The sequence below is a fragment of the Nannobrachium achirus genome (assembly GCF_963921795.1).
Source record: "Nannobrachium achirus genome assembly, chromosome: 18".
NCBI classification, from domain to species: domain Eukaryota; kingdom Metazoa; phylum Chordata; class Actinopteri; order Myctophiformes; family Myctophidae; genus Nannobrachium; species Nannobrachium achirus.
The window spans coordinates 16,119,658-16,141,334 of NC_137825.1; the positions used below are offsets into that span (position 1 = coordinate 16,119,658).

The 21,677-nt window shown below is 40.0% G+C and overlaps 1 protein-coding gene across 1 annotated transcript; it reads left to right on the top strand.

Moving 5' to 3' along the window:
- Positions 1-17,011: 17,011 nt before the first annotated feature.
- LOC308302916 (beta-1,3-galactosyltransferase 2-like) lies at positions 17,012-17,941 on the top strand (the record flags this gene model as incomplete). Its single annotated transcript, XM_080747234.1, has 1 exon — positions 17,012-17,941. One exon carries the CDS (start codon positions 17,012-17,014, stop codon positions 17,939-17,941), a length of 930 nt encoding a protein of 309 aa, XP_080603360.1.
- Positions 17,942-21,677: the final 3,736 nt, after the last annotated feature.

Below are 21,677 nucleotides of genomic sequence, written 5' to 3' on the forward strand. Positions count from 1 at the left end.
GCCGAGACTAGTTTGACCGTATTGGTCCAAAGTTCATGTGAAAAAAGTTTTGTGCGCGTAACGCAAAAATCCCAGGAGGAGATAGATTTTTACTGTTTTTTATATAATTCAAAATTATGGGGGATCTAAAGGTCAGAGGTCAAAAGTCAGAGTGTAAAAGTTGTTCGGCATGAGGAGACGCATACGTGTATACAGGTTTCATGACTGTACGTATAACAGAGCATGAGCTCTATCTGTTCAAAGTTCGCACTTTCGAAGGCTTCCTACAGCGCCACCATTTGGCCGATTGCTGTAAAAAATAATAGCACACTTCGCCACTGTAAGCTGAACACATTGATGTTTTTATTTTCATTTTCTGTCTAAGTATGTAGGAGTAGAAAGGAACCGAAGTTTTGAGGAGAACTTGATATGACGGTTAGATATTGTCACTAGAAAAATATTGTTCCTTCGAAACAATTGTGGGCTCGCTTCAAGCCAGAAAACAATGGCTATAAAAGCACAAAATGTCAAGATCGCAGGCAGTGCTCTCTTTGACGTTACTGACGTCAAAGATTGGTCCATTTTGTTCCAAAAATGTGTTGTGCAAAAGTTGACCCGCTGGTGGCGCTATAACAGGCCAATGTAAGAAGGGTGGTATCTGCTCCTTAACCTATTGGGAATGTGCTTGCAAGATTTCACGCACATTGCAGGCTGTGTTCATGATTTGAGGTGTTTTTGGCTTTGGCCACTTTATCGCTGCTTGCAGCTATATTCATTATTATTATTATTTTTTTGTGTGTGCACTTTAGATAAAGGTCCTTAGATTGTGTGTAGAATGTTTCATGCAAATTGCAAAAATAAATCCTAACGGGTTTAAGCGTTTCACAAACTGCTCAAAATGATATAGCGCCCCCCTTTGGCCAATTGGGGTAAGATTGGTTTTAGTGATATTTGGACTAACACTCTACATCTTTGCCAAATGCCATGAACATGTTACTTTGCATGTATGATTTAGAGGCAGAAGAATAATTTGCATAAAACTGCAATATTCATTGAATTTATTTTAAAAAGCATGTTTCAATTTTAAAGAAATCCGATCTGACAGATCTTTAGATATCGGTCCAAAGTTCACGTAAAAAAAGTTTTGTGCACGTGGAGTGAAAATTCCAGAATAAAAGCGAGTTTACGCGTTTTACAAACTGCTCAATATGGCGGAAAATCGGGGGGCGGAGCTTACTTAACAACGACACAGATGTATTCCGCTCGAGTCAAAGCACGCGTGTAACAAGTTGCATGTCTTCAAACGAAACGAGTCATGACTTATGCCCGTTTGAAGTTTGAATTTTCAAACGCTTCGCATAGCGCCCCCCTTTGGCCGATTGGAATAAAATTGGTTTCAGTGATACTTTGACTAACCCTCCACATCTTTGCCAAATGCCATGAACGTGTAACTTTGCATGTATGATTTAGAGGCCGAAGAATAATTTGCATAAAACCGCAACATTGATTGAATTATTAATAAAATATATTTCACTTTAAAAGAAATCCGCCGAGACTAGTTTGACCGTATTGGTCCAAAGTTCATGTGAAAAAAGTTTCATGCGCGTATCGCAAAGATCCCAGGAGGAGATAGATTTTTACTGTTTTTCATATAATTCCAAATTCTGAGGGATCTAAAGGTCAGAGGTCAAAAGTCAGAGCATAAAAATTGTTCGGCATGAGGAGACGCATACGTGTATACAGGTTTCATGGCTGTACGTATAACAGAGCATGAGCTATACCTGTTCAAAGTTCGCACTTTCGAAAGCTTCCTACAGCGCCACCATTTGGCCGATTGCTGTAAAAAGTAATAGCACACGTCGCCACAGTAAGCTGAACACATTGATGTTTTTATTTTCATTTTCTCACTAAGTATGTAGGAGTAGAAAGGAACCGAAGTTTTGAGGAGAACTTGATATGACGGTTAGATATTGTCACTAGAAAAATATTGTTCCTTCGAAACAATTGTGGGCTCGCTTCAAGCCGGAAAACAATGGCTATAAAAGTACAAAATGTCAAGATCGCAGGCAGTGCTCTCTTTGACGTTACTCACGTCAAAGATTGGTCCATTTTGTTCCAAAAATGTGTTGTGCAAAAGTTGACCCGCTGGTGGCGCTATAACAGGCCAATGTGAGAAGGGTGGTATCTGCTCCTTGACCTATTGGGAATGTGCTTGCAAGATTTCACGCACATTGCAGGCTGTGTTCATGATTTGAGGTGTTTTTGGCTTTGGCCACTTTATCGCTGCTTGCAGCTATATTATTTATTATTTTTTTTTTTGTGTGTGTGCACTTCATAGGCATATTAGATAAAGGTCCTTAGATTGTGTGTAGAATGTTTCATGCAAATTGCAAAAATAAATCCTAACGGGTTTAAGCGTTTCACAAACTGCTCAAAATGATATAGCGCCCCCCTTTGGCCAATTGGGGTAAGATTGGTTTTAGTGATATTTGGACTAACACTCTACATCTTTGCCAAATGCCATGAACATGTTACTTTGCAGGTATGATTTAGAGGCAGAAGAATAATTTGCATAAAACTGCAATATACATTGAATTTATTTTAAAAAGCATGTTTCAATTTTAAAGAAAAACGATCTGACAGATCTTTAGATATCGGTCCAAAGTTCACGTAAAAAAAGTTTTGTGCACGTGGAGTGAAAATTCCAGAATAAAAGCGGGTTTACGCGTTTTACAAACTGCTCAATATGGCGGAAAATCGGGGGGCGGAGCTTACTTAACAACGACACAGATGTCTTCCGCTCGAGTCAAAGCACGCGTGTAACAAGTTGCATGTCTTCAAACGAAACGAGTCATGACTTATGCCCGTTTGAAGTTTGAATTTTCAAACGCTTCGTATAGCGCCCCCCTTTGGCCGATTGGAATAAAATTGGTTTCAGTGATACTTTGACTAACCCTCCACATCTTTGCCAAATGCCATGAACGTGTAACTTTGCATGTATGATTTAGAGGCCGAAGAATAATTTGCATAAAACCGCAACATTGATTGAATTATTAATACAATATATTTCACTTTAAAAGAAATACGCAGAGACTAGTTTGACCGTATTGGTCCAAAGTTCATGTGAAAAAAGTTTCATGCGCGTATCGCAAAGATCCCAGGAGGAGATAGATTTTTACTGTTTTTCATATAATTCCAAATTCTGAGGGATCTAAAGATCAGATGTCAAAAGTCAGAGCGTAAAAATTGTTCGGCATGAGGAGACGCATACGTGTATACAGGTTTCATGGCTGTACGTATAACAGAGCATGAGCTATACCTGTTCAAAGTTCGCACTTTCGAAGGCTTCCTACAGCGCCACCATTTGGCCGATTGCTGTAAAAAGTAATAGCACACGTCGCCACAGTAAGCTGAACACATTGATGTTTTTATTTTCATTTTCTCACTAAGTATGTAGGAGTAGAAAGGAACCGAAGTTTTGAGGAGAACTTGATATGACGGTTAGATATTGTCACTAGAAAAATATTGTTCCTTCGAAACAATTGTGGGCTCGCTTCAAGCCAGAAAACAATGGCTATAAAAGCACAAAATGTCAAGATCGCAGGCAGTGCTCTCTTTGACGTTACTGACGTCAAAGATTGGTCCATTTTGTTCCAAAAATGTGTTGTGCAAAAGTTGACCCGCTGGTGGCGCTATAACAGGCCAATGTGAGAAGGTTGGTATCTGTTCCTTGACCTATTGGGAATGTGCTTGCAAGATTTCACGCACATCCCAGGCCGTGTTCATGATTTGAGGTGTTTTTGGCTTTGGACACTTTATCGCTGCTTGCAGCTATATTTATTATTATTATTTTATAATTTTTTTGTGTGCACTTCATAGGCATGTTAGATAAAGGTCCTTAGATTGCGTGTAGAATGTTTCATGCAAATTGCAAAAAAAATCCTAGAATAAAAACGGGTTTAAGCGTTTTACAAACTGCTCAAAATTATATAGCGCCCCCCTTTGGCCATTTGGGGTAAGATTGGTTTCAGTGATATTTGAACTAACCCTCTACACTATTTTGTCATGAAAATGTGACTTTGCTTGTATGTTTTAGAGGCAGAAGAATAATTTGCATAAAAATGCAATATTGTTTGAATTATTTAAAAAAGCATGTTTCAATGTTAAAGAAATCCGATCTGACAGATCTTTAGATATCGGTCCAAAGTTCACGTAAAAAAAGTTTTGTGCACGTGACGCGAAAATTCCAGAATAAAAGCGGGTTTACGCGTTTTACAAACTGCTCAAAGTGGCGGAAAATCGAAGGGCGGAGCTTACTTAACAACGACACAGATGTCTTCCGCTTGAGTCAAAGCACGCGTGTAACAAGTTGCATGTCTTCAAACGAAACGAGTCATGACTTATGCCCGTTTGAAGTTTGAATTTTCAAACGCTTCGTATAGCGCCCCCCTTTGGCCGATTGGAATAAAATTGGTTTCAGTGATACTTTGACTAACCCTCCACATCTTTGCCAAATGCCATGAACGTGTAACTTTGCATGTATGATTTAGAGGCAGAAGAATAATTTGCATAAAACCGCAATATTGATAGAATTTTTAAAAAATTATATTTCACTTTAAAAGAAATCCGCCGAGATTAGTTTGACCGTATTGGTCCAAAGTTCATGTGAAAAAAGTTTTGTGCACTTGACGCGAAAATCCCAGGAGGAGATAGATTTTTACTGTTTTTCATATAATTCCGAATTGTGGGAGACCTAAAGGTCAGAGGTCAAAAGTTAGAGGGTAAAAGTTGTTCGGCATGAGGAGACGCATAAGTGTATACAGGTTTCATGGCTGTATGTATAACACAGCATGAGCTATACCTGTTCAAAGATCGCACTTTCGAAGGCTTCCTACAGCGCCACCATTTGGCCGATTGCTATAAAAAATAATAGCGCACTTCGCCACTGTAAACTGAACACATTGATGTTTTTATTTTCATTTTCTCACTAAGTATGTAGGAGTAGAAAGGAACCGAAGTTCCCGTCTACTGTCTGACTGACTGATAGATAAATAATGACAATATCTAAAGTGTGCTCGCCTTATAGGCGAGCCCACAACTAGAAAAATATTGTTCCTTCGAAACAATTGTGGGCTCGCTTCAAGCCGGAAAACAATGGCTATAAAAGTACAAAATGTCAAGATCGCAGACAGTGCTCTCTTTGACATTACTGACGTCAATGATTGGTCCATTTTGTTCCAAAAATGTGTTGTGCAAAAGTTGACCCGCTGGTGGCGCTATAACAGGCCAATGTAAGAAGGGTGGTATCTGTTCCTTGACCTATTGGGAATGTGCTTGCAAGATTTCACGCACATTGCAGGCTGTGTTCATGATTTGAGGTGTTTTTGGCTTTGGCCACTTTATCGCTGCTTGCAGCTATATTCATTATTATAATTTTTTTGTGTGTGTGCACTTCATAGGCATATTAGATAAAGGTCCTTAGATTGTGTGTAGAATGTTTCATGCAAATTGCAAAAAAAAAAATCCTAACGGGTTTAAGCGTTTCACAAACTGCTCAAAATGATATAGCGCCCCCCTTTGGCCAATTGGGGTAAGATTGGTTTTAGTGATATTTGGACTAACACTCTACATCTTTGCCAAATGCCATGAACATGTTACTTTGCATGTATGATTTAGAGGCAGAAGAATAATTTGCATAAAACTGCAATATTCATTGAATTTATTTAAAAAAGCATGTTTCAATTTTAAAGAAATCCGATCTGACAGATCTTTAGATATCGGTCCAAAGTTCACGTAAAAAAAGTTTTGTGCACGTGGAGCGAAAATTCCAGAATAAAAGCGGGTTTACGCGTTTTACAAACTGCTCAATATGGCGGAAAATCGAAGGGCGGAGCTTACTTAACAACGACACAGATGTCTTCCGCTCGAGTCAAAGCACGCGTGTAACAAGTTGCATGTCTTCAAACAAAACGAGTCATGACTTATGCCCGTTTGAAGTTTGAATTTTCAAACGCTTCGTATAGCGCCCCCCTTTGGCCGATTGGAATAAAATTGGTTTCAGTGATACTTTGACTAACCCTCCACATCTTTGCCAAATGCCATGAACGTGTAACTTTGCATGTATGATTTAGAGGCCGAAGAATAATTTGCATAAAACCGCAATATTGATTGAATCATTAAAAAATTATATTTCACTTTAAAAGAAATCCGCCGAGACTAGTTTGACCGTATTGGTCCAAAGTTCATGTGAAAAAAGTTTTGTGCGCGTAACGCAAAAATCCCAGGAGGAGATAGATTTTTACTGTTTTTTATATAATTCAAAATTCTGGGGGATCTAAAGGTCAGAGGTCAAAAGTCAGAGCGTAAAAGTTGTTCGGCATGAGGAGACGCATACGTGTATACAGGTTTCATGACTGTACGTATAACAGAGCATGAGCTCTATCTGTTCAAAGTTCGCACTTTCGAAGGCTTCCTACAGCGCCACCATTTGGCCGATTGCTGTAAAAAATAATAGCACACTTCGCCACTGTAAGCTGAACACATTGATGTTTTTATTTTCATTTTCTGTCTAAGTATGTAGGAGTAGAAAGGAACCGAAGTTTTGAGGAGAACTTGATATGACGGTTAGATATTGTCACTAGAAAAATATTGTTCCTTCGAAACAATTGTGGGCTCGCTTCAAGCCAGAAAACAATGGCTATAAAAGCACAAAATGTCAAGATCGCAGGCAGTGCTCTCTTTGACGTTACTGACGTCAAAGATTGGTCCATTTTGTTCCAAAAATGTGTTGTGCAAAAGTTGACCCGCTGGTGGCGCTATAACAGGCCAATGTGAGAAGGTTGGTATCTGTTCCTTGACCTATTGGGAATGTGCTTGCAAGATTTCACGCACATCCCAGGCTGTGTTCATGATTTGAGGTGTTTTTGGCTTTGGACACTTTATCGCTGCTTGCAGCTATATTTATTATTATTATTTTATAATTTTTTTGTGTGCACTTCATAGGCATGTTAGATAAAGGTCCTTAGATTGCGTGTAGAATGTTTCATGCAAATTGCAAAAAAAATCCTAGAATAAAAACGGGTTTAAGCGTTTTACAAACTGCTCAAAATTATATAGCGCCCCCCTTTGGCCATTTGGGGTAAGATTGGTTTCAGTGATATTTGAACTAACCCTCTACACTATTTTGTCATGAAAATGTGACTTTGCTTGTATGTTTTAGAGGCAGAAGAATAATTTGCATAAAAATGCAATATTGTTTGAATTATTTAAAAAAGCATGTTTCAATGTTAAAGAAATCCGATCTGACAGATCTTTAGATATCGGTCCAAAGTTCACGTAAAAAAAGTTTTGTGCACGTGACGCGAAAATTCCAGAATAAAAGCGGGTTTACGCGTTTTACAAACTGCTCAAAGTGGCGGAAAATCGAAGGGCGGAGCTTACTTAACAACGACACAGATGTCTTCCGCTTGAGTCAAAGCACGCGTGTAACAAGTTGCATGTCTTCAAACGAAACGAGTCATGACTTATGCCCGTTTGAAGTTTGAATTTTCAGACGCTTCGTATAGCGCCCCCCTTTGGCCGATTGGAATAAAATTGGTTTCAGTGATACCTTGACTAACCCTCCACATCTTTGCCAAATGCCATGAACGTGTAACTTTGCATGTATGATTTAGAGGCCGAAGAATAATTTGCATAAAACTGCAATATTTATTGAATTATTAAAAAATTATATTTCACTTTAAAAGAAATCCGCCGAGATTAGTTTGACCGTATTGGTCCAAAGTTCATGTGAAAAAAGTTTTGTGCGCGTATCGAAAAAAACCCAGGAGGAGATAGATTTTTACTGTTTTTCATATAATTCCGAATTGTGGGAGACCTAAAGGTCAGAGGTCAAAAGTTAGAGGGTAAAAGTTGTTCGGCATGAGGAGAGGCATAAGTGTATACAGGTTTCATGGCTGTAACTCAAACACAGCATGAGCTATACCTGTTCAAAGTTCGCACTTTCGAAGGCTTCCTGCAGCGCCACCATTTGGCCGATTGCTGTAAAAAGTAATAGCACACGTCGCCACAGTAAGCTGAACACATTGATGTTTTTATTTTCATTTTCTCACTAAGTATGTAGGAGTAGAAAGGAACCGAAGTTTTTTGATACTTGCACTGACTGCCTGCCTAGTATAGAAATAATGACAATATCTAAAGTGTGCTCGCCTTATAGGCGAGCCCACAAAGATTGGTCCATTTTGTTCCAAAAATGTGTTGTGCAAAAGTTGACCCGCTGGTGGCGCTATAACAGGCCAATTTGAGAAGGTTGGTATCTGTTCCTTGACCTATTGGGAATGTGCTTGCAAGATTTCACGCACATCCCAGGCTGTGTTCATGATTTGAGGTGTTTTTGGCTTTGGACACTTTATCGCTGCTTGCAGCTATATTTATTATTATTATTTTATATTTTTTTTGTGTGCACTTCATAGGCATTTTAGATAAAGGTCCTTAGATTGCGTGTAGAATGTTTCATGCAAATTGCAAAAAAAAATCCTAGAATAAAAACGGGTTTAAGCGTTTTACAAACTGCTCAAAATTATATAGCGCCCCCCTTTGGCCATTTGGGGTAAGATTGGTTTCAGTGATATTTGAACTAACCCTCTACACTATTTTGTCATGAAAATGTGACTTTGCATGTAAGTTTTAGAGGCAGAAGAATAATTTGCATAAAAATGCAATATTGTTTGAATTATTTAAAAAAGCATGTTTCAATGTTAAAGAAATCCGATCTGACAGATCTTTAGATATCGGTCCAAAGTTCACGTAAAAAAAGTTTTGTGCACGTGACGCGAAATTCCAGAATAAAAGCGGGTTTACGCGTTTTGCAAACTGCTCAAAATGGCGGAAAATCAAAGGGCGGAGCTTACTTAACAACGACACAGATGTCTTCCGCTTGAGTCAAAGCAAGCGTGTAACAAGTTGCATGTCTTCAAACGAAACGAGGCATGACTTATGCCCGTTTAAAGTTTGAATTTTCAAACGCTTTGTGTAGCGCCCCCCTTTGGCCGATTGGAATAAAATTGGTTTCAGTGATACTTTGACTAACCCTCTACATCTTTGCCAAATGCCATGAATGTGTAACTTTGCATGTATGATTTAGAGGCCGAAGAATAATTTGCATAAAACCGCAATATGGATTGAATTATTAAAAAAATATATTTCACTTTAAAAGAAATCCGCCGAGACTAGTTTGACCGTATTGGTCCAAAGTTCATGTGAAAAAAGTTTTGTGAGCGTAACGCGAAAATCCCAGGAGGAGATAGATTTTTACTGTTTTTCATATAATTCCAAATTGTGGGAGATCTAAAGGTCAAAGGTCAAAAGTCAGAGCGTAAAAGTTGTTCGGTATGAGCAGACGCATACGTGTATACAGGTTTCATGGCTGTACGTATATCAGAGCATGAGCTATACCTGTTCAAAGTTCGCACTTTCGAAGGCTTCCTACAGCGCCACCATTTGGCCGATTGCTGTAAAAAATAATAGCACACTTCGCCACTGTAAGCTGAACACATTGATGTTTTTATTTTCATTTTCTGTCTAAGTATGTAGGAGTAGAAAGGAACCGAAGTTTTGAGGAGAACTTGATATGACGGTTAGATATTGTCACTAGAAAAATATTGTTCCTTCGAAACAATTGTGGGCTCGCTTCAAGCCAGAAAACAATGGCTATAAAAGCACAAAATGTCAAGATCGCAGGCAGTGCTCTCTTTGACGTTACTGACGTCAAAGATTGGTCCATTTTGTTCCAAAAATGTGTTGTGCAAAAGTTGACCCGCTGGTGGCGCTATAACAGGCCAATGTGAGAAGGTTGGTATCTGTTCCTTGACCTATTGGGAATGTGCTTGCAAGATTTCACGCACATCCCAGGCTGTGTTCATGATTTGAGGTGTTTTTGGCTTTGGACACTTTATCGCTGCTTGCAGCTATATTTATTATTATTATTTTATAATTTTTTTGTGTGCACTTCATAGGCATGTTAGATAAAGGTCCTTAGATTGCGTGTAGAATGTTTCATGCAAATTGCAAAAAAAATCCTAGAATAAAAACGGGTTTAAGCGTTTTACAAACTGCTCAAAATTATATAGCGCCCCCCTTTGGCCATTTGGGGTAAGATTGGTTTCAGTGATATTTGAACTAACCCTCTACACTATTTTGTCTTGAAAATGTGACCTTGCTTGTATGTTTTAGAGGCAGAAGAATAATTTGCATAAAACTGCAATATTGTTTGAATTATTTAAAAAAGCATGTTTCAATGTTAAAGAAATCCGATCTGACAGATCTTTAGATATCGGTCCAAAGTTCACGTAAAAAAAGTTTTGTGCACGTGACGCGAAAATTCCAGAATAAAAGCGGGTTTACGCGTTTTACAAACTGCTCAAAGTGGCGGAAAATCGAAGGGCGGAGCTTACTTAACAACGACACAGATGTCTTCCGCTCGAGTCAAAGCACGCGTGTAACAAGTTGCGTGTCTTCAAACGAAACGAGTCATGACTTATGCCCGTTTGAAGTTTGAATTTTCAAACGCTTCGTATAGCGCCCCCCTTTGGCCGATTGGAATAAAATCGGTTTCAGTGATACTTTGACTAACCCTCCACATCTTTGCCAAATGCCATGAACGTGTAACTTTGCATGTATGATTTAGAGGGCGAAGAATAATTTGCATAAAACCGCAATATTGATTGAATTATTAAAAAATGATATTTCACTTTAAAAGAAATCCACCGAGATAAATCTGACCGTATTGGTCCAAAGTTCATGTGAAAAAAGTTTTGTGCGCGTAACAAAAAAAACCCAGGAGGAGATAGATTTTTACTGTTTTTCATATAATTCCGAATTGTGGGAGACCTAAAGGTCAGAGGTCAAAAGTTAGAGGGTAAAAGTTGTTCGGCATGAGGAGACGCATAAGTGTATACAGGTTTCATGGCTGTATGTATAACACAGCATGAGCTATACCTGTTCAAAGTTCGCACTTTCGAAGGCTTCCTACAGCGCCACCATTTGGCCGATTGCTGTAAAAAGTAATAGCACACTTCGCCACTGTAAACTGAACACATTGATGTTTTTATTTTCATTTTCTCACTAAGTATGTAGGAGTAGAAAGGAACCGAAGTTTTTTGATACTTGATATGCCTGCCTGATAGATAAATAAATAAATAAATAATGACAATATCTAAAGTGTGCTCGCCTTATAGGCGAGCCCACAACTAGAAAAATATTGTTCCTTCGAAACAATTGTGGGCTCGCTTCAAGCCGGAAAACAATGGCTATAAAAGCACAAAATGTCAAGATCGCAGGCAGTGCTCTCTTTGACGTTACTGACGTCAAAGATTGGTCCATTTTGTTCCAAAAATTTGTTGTGCAAAAGTTGACCCGCTGGTGGCGCTATAACAGGCCAATGTGAGAAGGTTGGTATCTGTTCCTTGACCTATTGGGAATGTGCTTGCAAGATTTCACGCACATCCCAGGCTGTGTTCATGATTTGAGGTGTTTTTGGCTTTGGACACTTTATCGCTGCTTGCAGCTATATTTATTATTATTATTTTATAATTTTTTGTGTGCACTTCATAGGCATGTTAGATAAAGGTCCTTAGATTGCGTGTAGAATGTTTCATGCAAATTGCAAAAAAAATCCTAGAATAAAAACGGGTTTAAGCGTTTTACAAACTGCTCAAAATTATATAGCGCCCCCCTTTGGCCATTTGGGGTAAGATTGGTTTCAGTGATATTTGAACTAACCCTCTACACTATTTTGTCATGAAAATGTGACTTTGCTTGTATGTTTTAGAGGCAGAAGAATAATTTGCATAAAAATGCAATATTGTTTGAATTATTTAAAAAAGCATGTTTCAATGTTAAAGAAATCCGATCTGACAGATCTTTAGATATCGGTCCAAAGTTCACGTAAAAAAATGTTTTGTGCACGTGACGCGAAAATTCCAGAATAAAAGCGGGTTTACGCGTTTTACAAACTGCTCAAAGTGGCGGAAAATCGAAGGGCGGAGCTTACTTAACAACGACACAGATGTCTTCCGCTTGAGTCAAAGCACGCGTGTAACAAGTTGCATGTCTTCAAACGAAACGAGTCATGACTTATGCCCGTTTGAAGTTTGAATTTTCAAACGCTTCGTATAGCGCCCCCCTTTGGCCGATTGGAATAAAATTGGTTTCAGTGATACTTTGACTAACCCTCCACATCTTTGCCAAATGCCATGAACGTGTAACTTTGCATGCATGATTTAGAGGCAGAAGAATAATTTGCATAAAACCGCAATATTTATTGAATTATTAAAAAATGATATTTCACTTTAAAAGAAATCCGCCGAGATAAATCTGACCGTATTGGTCCAAAGTTCATGTGAAAAAAGTTTCGTGCGCGTATCGAAAAAAACCCAGGAGGAGATAGATTTTTACTGTTTTTCATATAATTCCGAATTGTGGGAGACCTAAAGGTCAGAGGTCAAAAGTTAGAGGGTAAAAGTTGTTCGGCATGAGGAGACGCATAAGTGTATACAGGTTTCATGGCTGTACCTCAAACACAGCATGAGCTATACCTGTTCAAAGATCGCACTTTCGAAGGCTTCCTACAGCGCCACCATTTGGCCGATTGCTATATAAAATAATAGCACACTTCGCCACTGTAAACTGAACACATTGATGTTTTTATTTTCATTTTCTCACTAAGTATGTAGGAGTAGAAAGGAACCGAAGTTTTTTGATACTTGATATGACTGCCTGCCTGATAGATAAATAAATAAATAATGACAATATCTAAAGTGTGCTCGCCTTATAGGCGAGCCCACAACTAGAAAAATATTGTTCCTTCGAAACAATTGTGGGCTCGCTTCAAGCCAGAAAACAATGGCTATAAAAGCACAAAATGTCAAGATCGCAGGCAGTGCTCTCTTTGACGTTACTGACGTCAAAGATTGGTCCATTTTGTTCCAAATATGTGTTATGCAAAAGTTGACCCGCTGGTGGCGCTATAACAGGCCAATGTGAGAAGGTTGGTATCTGTTCTTTGACCTATTGGGAATGTGCTTGCAAGATTTCACGCACATCCCAGGCTGTGTTCATGATTTGAGGTGTTTTTGGCTTTGGACACTTTATCGCTGCTTGCAGCTATATTTATTATTATTATTTTATAATTTTTTTGTGTGCACTTCATAGGCATGTTAGATAAAGGTCCTTAGATTGCGTGTAGAATGTTTCATGCAAATTGCAAAAAAAATCCTAGAATAAAAACGGGTTTAAGCGTTTTACAAACTGCTCAAAATTATATAGCGCCTCCCTTTGGCCATTTGGGGTAAGATTGGTTTCAGTGATATTTGAACTAACCCTCTACACTATTTTGTCATGAAAATGTGACTTTGCATGTATGTTTTAGAGGCAGAAGAATAATTTGCATAAAAATGCAATATTGTTTGAATTATTTAAAAAAGCATGTTTCAATGTTAAAGAAATCCGATCTGACAGATCTTTAGATATTGGTCCAAAGTTCACGTAAAAAAAGTTTTGTGCACGTGACGCGAAAATTCCAGAATAAAAGCGGGTTTACGCGTTTTACAAACTGCTCAATATGGCGGAAAATCGAAGGGCGGAGCTTACTTAACAACGACACAGATGTCTTCCGCTCGAGTCAAAGCACGCGTGTAACAAGTTGCATGTCTTCAAACAAAACGAGTCATGACTTATGCCCGTTTGAAGTTTGAATTTTCAAACGCTTCGTATAGCGCCCCCCTTTGGCCGATTGGAATAAAATTGGTTTCAGTGATACTTTGACTAACCCTCCACATCTTTGCCAAATGCCATGAACGTGTAACTTTGCATGTATGATTTAGAGGCCGAAGAATAATTTGCATAAAACCGCAATATTGATAGAATTATTAAAAAATTATATTTCACTTTAAAAGAAATCCGCCGAGATTAGTTTGACCGTATTGGTCCAAAGTTCATGTGAAAAAGGTTTTGTGCGCGTATCGAAAAAAACCCAGGAGGAGATAGATTTTTACTGTTTTTCATATAATTCCGAATTGTGGGAGACCTAAAGGTCAGAGGTCAAAAGTTAGAGGGTAAAAGTTGTTCGCCATGAGGAGACGCATAAGTGTATACAGGTTTCATGGCTGTACGTATAACACAGCATGAGCTATACCTGTTCAAAGATCGCACTTTCGAAGGCTTCCTACAGCGCCACCATTTGGCCGATTGCTGTATAAAGTAATAGCACACGTCGCCACAGTAAGCTGAACACATTGATGTTTTTATTTTCATTTTCTCATTAAGTATGTAGGAGTTGAAAGGTGCCAAAGTTTTGAGGAAAACTTGATATAGTATATAAATAAATAAATAAATAAATAATGACAATATCTAAAGTGTGCTCGCCTTTAGGCGAGCCCACAACTAGAAAAATATTGTTCCTTCGAAACAATTGTGGGCTCGCTTCAAGCCGGAAAACAATGGCTATAAAAGCACAAAATGTCAAGATCGCAGGCAGTGCTCTCTTTGACGTTACTGACGTCAAAGATTGGTCCATTTTGTTCCAAAAATGTGTTGTGCAAAAGTTGACCCGCTGGTGGCGCTATAACAGGCCAATGTGAGAAGGTTGGTATCTGTTCCTTGACCTATTGGGAATGTGCTTGCAAGATTTCACGCACATCCCAGGCTGTGTTCATGATTTGAGGTGTTTTTGGCTTTGGACACTTTATCGCTGCTTGCAGCTATATTTATTATTATTATTTTATAATTTTTTGTGTGCACTTCATAGGCATGTTAGATAAAGGTCCTTAGATTGCGTGTAGAATGTTTCATGCAAATTGCAAAAAAAATCCTAGAATAAAAACGGGTTTAAGCGTTTTACAAACTGCTCAAAATTATATAGCGCCCCCCTTTGGCCATTTGGGGTAAGATTGGTTTCAGTGATATTTGAACTAACCCTCTACACTATTTTGTCATGAAAATGTGACTTTGCTTGTATGTTTTAGAGGCAGAAGAATAATTTGCATAAAAATGCAATATTGTTTGAATTATTTAAAAAAGCATGTTTCAATGTTAAAGAAATCCGATCTGACAGATCTTTAGATATCGGTCCAAAGTTCATGTAAAAAAATGTTTTGTGCACGTGACGCGAAAATTCCAGAATAAAAGCGGGTTTACGCGTTTTACAAACTGCTCAAAGTGGCGGAAAATCGAAGGGCGGAGCTTACTTAACAACGACACAGATGTCTTCCGCTTGAGTCAAAGCACGCGTGTAACAAGTTGCATGTCTTCAAACGAAACGAGTCATGACTTATGCCCGTTTGAAGTTTGAATTTTCAAACGCTTCGTATAGCGCCCCCCTTTGGCCGATTGGAATAAAATTGGTTTCAGTGATACTTTGACTAACCCTCCACATCTTTGCCAAATGCCATGAACGTGTAACTTTGCATGCATGATTTAGAGGCAGAAGAATAATTTGCATAAAACCGCAATATTTATTGAATTATTAAAAAATTATATTTCACTTTAAAAGAAATCCGCCGAGATAAATCTGACCGTATTGGTCCAAAGTTCATGTGAAAAAAGTTTCGTGCGCGTATCGAAAAAAACCCAGGAGGAGATAGATTTTTACTGTTTTTCATATAATTCCGAATTGTGGGAGACCTAAAGGTCAGAGGTCAAAAGTTAGAGGGTAAAAGTTGTTCGGCATGAGGAGACGCATAAGTGTATACAGGTTTCATGGCTGTATGTATAACACAGCATGAGCTATACCTGTTCAAAGATCGCACTTTCGAAGGCTTCCTACAGCGCCACCATTTGGCCGATTGCTATAAAAAATAATAGCACACTTCGCCACTGTAAACTGAACACATTGATGTTTTTATTTTCATTTTCTCACTAAGTATGTAGGAGTAGAAAGGAACCGAAGTTTTGAGGAGAACTTGATATAGTATATAAATAAATAAATAAATAAATAATGACAATATCTAAAGTGTGCTCGCCTTATAGGCGAGCCCACAACTACCAACATTTACAAGCAACTTTGACCCAAGAAAATGAGAAGGGAAGGAAACAAAGAGAAACCTGATTATTGTACCACCACTGTATATTATTATTATTTTGTGTGCTGATTGACTTAATATACAGTAAGAGAAAACGGACATTACACTGGTGTGGACTCTTTTCTTGTGTGGGAGTGATCTTTTTGGGAAACTGTATTTATTATTGTCTTAATTACATGGGAAAAATACCCATCAAATGGCCCTTCTACGCAGAGAAATACCATGGGAGAATTGTGTAAAAATCACACAGTGCAAGTTTTGATTTTATTCATGCCCTTTTTGACCATAAATCACAGATGTGTCCAGTGGTTATACCGATTTGTACCTGCTGTGTTAGAGCTAGCTAACACATACATCGAATGCATAAAAGCAGTCATCTAGGATCACAGGTAAACCAAGAACCAATCATCAATCTAACAGTATTAACTAACCAACAATACAGAACTAATCTAAACTATAATGGTGCAATTGGAAATTGCAAGTGTGGTTGCCTATTTATTCTGGATAGCCAAATTGTCATGTGAAGCTTGATTAATCCTCAAGCTAGCACCACACCCCCATTACACTCAATGGACTTACTCTATAATGGTGATGTCGCCGAGAATGCTGCTTCCTGATTGGCTAAAAGTTTATCCAGGAAATGAAGAGGTAAGCTGGGCTAGAACTATAATGTATTGCATACAGTCAGCAACCACATTAATAAGGAAAATCATAGTTTCAGCCCTAATATGGTCAACTCATAGTGATGTTATGATGACAAGACACACTCTTCAAGAAAGATTATAAAAGAGTCTCACTGAATATCTACAGTGATATTAATCATTACCTATTGTGGAGAGCTCTTACTAATCCAGATAGATTTCATACAGCCCATTGAAATTAAGCGACTCCTTTGATTAGACGTAGAATCCAGTCGCCGTGCCCGCTCGCAATGCGTTGGGGAAGACCACACCATCATGCTCGCCAGTCTCCTCTTGCGCCTGATGATGTTCGGCCTTGTGGCCTCAGGAGTAGAACGTCCGATGAAGAACTGGTTGGCAGAAGCTAATGCCAGCCAAGGTGGAGAGGAGAGCGGCTCCACGCTGTCTCCTGGGCCGTTCCCTTACATCATTGACGAGGCAAACAAATGCCCGGCGGGGAGAGCGGCACCGTTCTTGGTGTTGCTGGTAACCGTCGAGGCTCATAATGTGGACCGTCGAGATGCCATACGACGGACGTGGGCAAACGAGAACCAGGAGGGAGTCCTGAGGTTGTTCCTGCTGGGGGTGAAGCCGGGCGAGCAAGGACGCCTGGAGCAGAACATCCTGGAGTCAGAGAGCCTCGAGCACCAAGACATTATTCAGCAGGACTTTGTCGACAGCTACAACAACCTCACCCTGAAAACCATGATGGGTCTTAACTGGGTGGCCACACGTTGCCCGCGGGCCAGCTTCGCTATGAAGGTCGACAGCGACGTCTTCGTCAACACCAAATACCTCGTCCACAAGCTGCTCAGACTGAAGCCCGGGGTGAAGGACTACTTCACAGGCTTCATCAAAAGGGGCGAGGGGCCGATCCGGTACAAAAACTACAAGTGGTACGTGTCCGAAGAGGAGTACCCGGGTCACACGTACCCCACCTACGCCGGAGGAGGCGGTTACGTGTTCTCCGGAGATCTGGCTGCGAAGATCTACGGCACCTCTCTGAGCACTCCACGCTTCCGCTTCGAGGACGTGTACGTGGGCATGTGCCTGGACAAGCTGGGGATAGAGCCCACACCGCCCCTGCCAAACGAGTTCAACGCGTACCCAGTTCCCTGGTCACGACACAGGTACAGCCGCCTGGTCACCAGCCACTTGGTTTCCCCTGACGACATGCTGGAGTTCTGGAGCCGTCTGCAGCACTAAGGTAGAACTGGCTGGGAGGAAGACAGCCCTGAGGCCATGTTTGTTTACAACAAGCTCAACTCTGAACTCTCAGCCCAGGAGAGAACACTGGGAAATCCCGTTTTGTATCGCGTGACTCCCCGACGAACAATAAAACACAAAAATGCTCTTAGCCAAAGAAAATAGATGTAACTATGTCGACAAAGTCTGCAGAGTGATGTATGGTGTAGCCTCTTGTCTGCCTCAACAGGTAACAGGCTGTGGGGGGAGGGAGGTGGAGCTGTGAGAGCAGCAGGCGGCCAGCAGCAGCAGCTCGTGAACGCGCGTTTCCCAACGGGAACGGGATTTCCCAGTGTTTCTCTCCTGGGCTGAGAGTTCAGAGTTGAGCTTGTTGTAAACAAACATGGCGGCGACCAGGAGCTGATGTAGCTCGGATATGCTAACTACAGTATGAGGGACTGAGACCAAGCGAGAAAAGTGAATTTTGAGCGAGAATAATAACCGGATTACGGGTTGACCCAAAAGGTGCCGTTTTGGAGCCGTGGGGTGCAGGGGAGAAAATCGAAAAATGAACAAAATGCTGCTTTGGGTAAAACAACACCTGGATCAGCCCAGAGCCTTCCTGGATCATCATTTCAAAGGTAGGAAAGTCGTTTTTGACCGAAACTCCCCTTTAACACACAAGTGACTAACAGGTCATTTTGACCGATTTTGAGATCGCAAAGTGCAATAACTCTCCCCGTGAAGGTCTCAGAAATGTCCCCTTCCATGACTTTTCCTAAATACTCAAGACATTCACACCTTTTGCGCTCCATTTGAGAGGTCAATTGAAATGCTAATTCTCATTTGGAAGACAATAGAACACCCGCTGGCAGCAGGGGAGGAGGTGTTGCTCTCCTGGGCCAAAAGGGAGAGAATTTACCTGTCAATTTGACTGATAAATGCAGTCAAGAGTGGAAGTGATTTTTTTTTCAGTCACCCGAGTGTTAAGAACCCCTCTTGTCACTTGATGTGGTATTGGATGTTTTTAGCCTTTTTATTTCGTTTTTGTCTAGCTGCACAGCCCCACTTACCTGCAAACTGACATTTTACACATTGGCATTTTATGCCTTGAGTTAAGCCAGTAGTTTTAATTGACCACCAACTCTCACCTGGCCTTTATTTGTAACAAATAATGCATGATATGTATTTTAAATGTTTTTGTATTTTAAACGTTAATACCTTGTGTGCAGTGGATTTTATATGCTGTGTTCAGTTAGTAGGCCATTTGTGGATGGTGAATTGATTATTATTGTTTCTGGCCCTAAGGAGACCCTTGACTGGCTTGTGAAATAAAGTATACTCTGTCTGACTGGAATTATTCCATAGTAGGCTATAGCAACTTAGCAAGTTAGCCCCAACAGAGGCTAAAAATCGCCTAATTCTCCCGTCATTGTTCATTCTCTCTCCTGTTCAAACAGGGCTTATTGAAGATGAAAGAAAGTCTACATATTACATAACAAACACCAGTAGGCCTACCTGTTCTGTTTAACTTTATCTGCGGTTTCAGCATGGCTTCCATTATTCTGTGTCCATCCTCCTTTGACAAAGATGAACTGCTTTTAGAAACCATCTTCTCTCTTGCTTGAAAAAGCCTAAACAGCTCAAGTTCTGTCCATGTGGACAATCCACATTTGAGGACCTGAGTTACCAGCTGGGATCTGAATCTCCTCAACATTTTATCCAGTGAAGCAGTAAAGTAATGACTTGACAAATGATCTGCAAACTATTGCACCTTGTCCTTGAGTTGACTTGACCAACACCTCCGACCTTGTCCTTGAGTTGACTTGACCAACACCTCCGACTGAGACCCACACACTGTTGGAAATAAACCAAAAATAAACTAGGCGGCTTCTTTGTCAGCAGCAGGCAGTCCAGGCCTTTGACTTGGTTAATTAGAGCTAATAAGACACACCTGTGGCTGCAGTGGTGCAAAAAGTACTAAATGTCTTTACTTGAGTAAAGGTATCAGTATCACTACTGCAATGTAGGCCTGCAGTGCTGTCTGTTGAACAAATGTTACTTGAGTAATCAAGGCATCAAGCACCAGTACTCATTATGCAGAATGAGTACCTAAAGTACATTTATATTTAAATACAGTACTTGAGTAAATGTAATGCGTTTCCACCAGATGCAGCTGTGTTATCCAGTTAGTCTCCCTGGACCCCTAATAACTCCCTGTAACTTCCCTTGTGGTTAGACTGCCCTCGTGTGGAACAAAATGACACTACAGTAATATGACAAGTGAACCCAACTAAAGAGCACTTGTCTGTAATAATTATTTTCTTATTTTCTCCTTTATCAACTATTATATATGCAAGCCTTTTAATATTGGACGTGTATATGGCACGCTCTAAATAAAAATAACTAGAAAGATGCAATTGGAAATTCCTGGGGACCTTGGGGAAACGAGACCTTCTTTTAGTCAGGTTCACTATGTTTAATAAAGGTTTATTCGTTGGATTTTTTTGGAGATTTGTAAAACTATACATTTTTGGAATCTTCAGAGCATGGGGAATCCAAAAATCTTTGTTTGCATTTGCACAGACACCTGCAAAGCCGCCATTTTGGACGTTCAAAATGGCTGACATAAAATACATAATTTGTGCTATCTTGGCTTCTAGACAACCTAGAAACATAACTAAACATGCCAATCCTATGTTTTCTGGGTCAAGGAATTGAATGAATGAATGAATGATGGATGTAAAATGTTCTGGACCCCCACCCCCTTTATGGGGGTTATCTATTTTGGGACCTCCCAGAACAGTACGCCAGCCAGTTAATGTCCGATTTTCATAATATTGGAGTTGTTTTGTAGGTTTTAAAACATCCTGAGTTCATTTATTAGACTTTTAAAGCATCCAGAATAACCTTTATGACTTTTGGTTGGGGTCTTTCCTCACCTGGGACCCCATAGACAGTCCCCTGAGCCTATGTCAGTAATGGCTCTGCTCCTGCTCCAGAACAATGTTAAATTAGATCATAATTGAAGCATAAAAGTTGTTGTAGCTGGGCTCTGAAAACAAAAATGAGTAGTAGCAAATACCAGGGGTCTTCCACAGGGGATCCGGGACCCCTGCTGGGTCCTCAGAGTTACTACAGGGGGCCCGCCAAATCTTGATGGGATCTTTTTTCTTTTCACATTTGAAACTGAAATTTTGAATGTTTTTATGTATCCTGGGATTATTGCGACCATAGGTCGCAGTTTGCGATCATAGGTTGCAGTTTACTATCAGAACCGTCACATCTTGACCGTATCTGTCTATCTGTCTGTCTGGACGGGTAGCGCTTTTTTGTTGATTGACTCTCACACTTTGACATCCCGCTCACTGTGATGTCAGGGGAACCAAATCCCCTTTATGCCCATATATGGAGATCCCTGTGATGCCAGGGGATCCAATTCCCTTTTATGGACAACTAGGTAGTCATCCGGCAACAGCTCACAGCTGTGAACCCAGGAGGAGTTCAGATTGACAATCAGGTTCACAGGAGGGGAGGGCGTGAGCAAAGTGTGGTAGAACAGGGGAAGGGCAAGGGCCAGACCCAGAATTTGACATAATGAAGGTATTGCAACTTCTCACTTTGAGAGTGCAGAACAACGTATCCATTTATTGCACTGCACTCACACTGACAACACACACACACACACACACACACACACACACACACACACACACACACACACACACACACACACACACACACACACCTCTGTTAT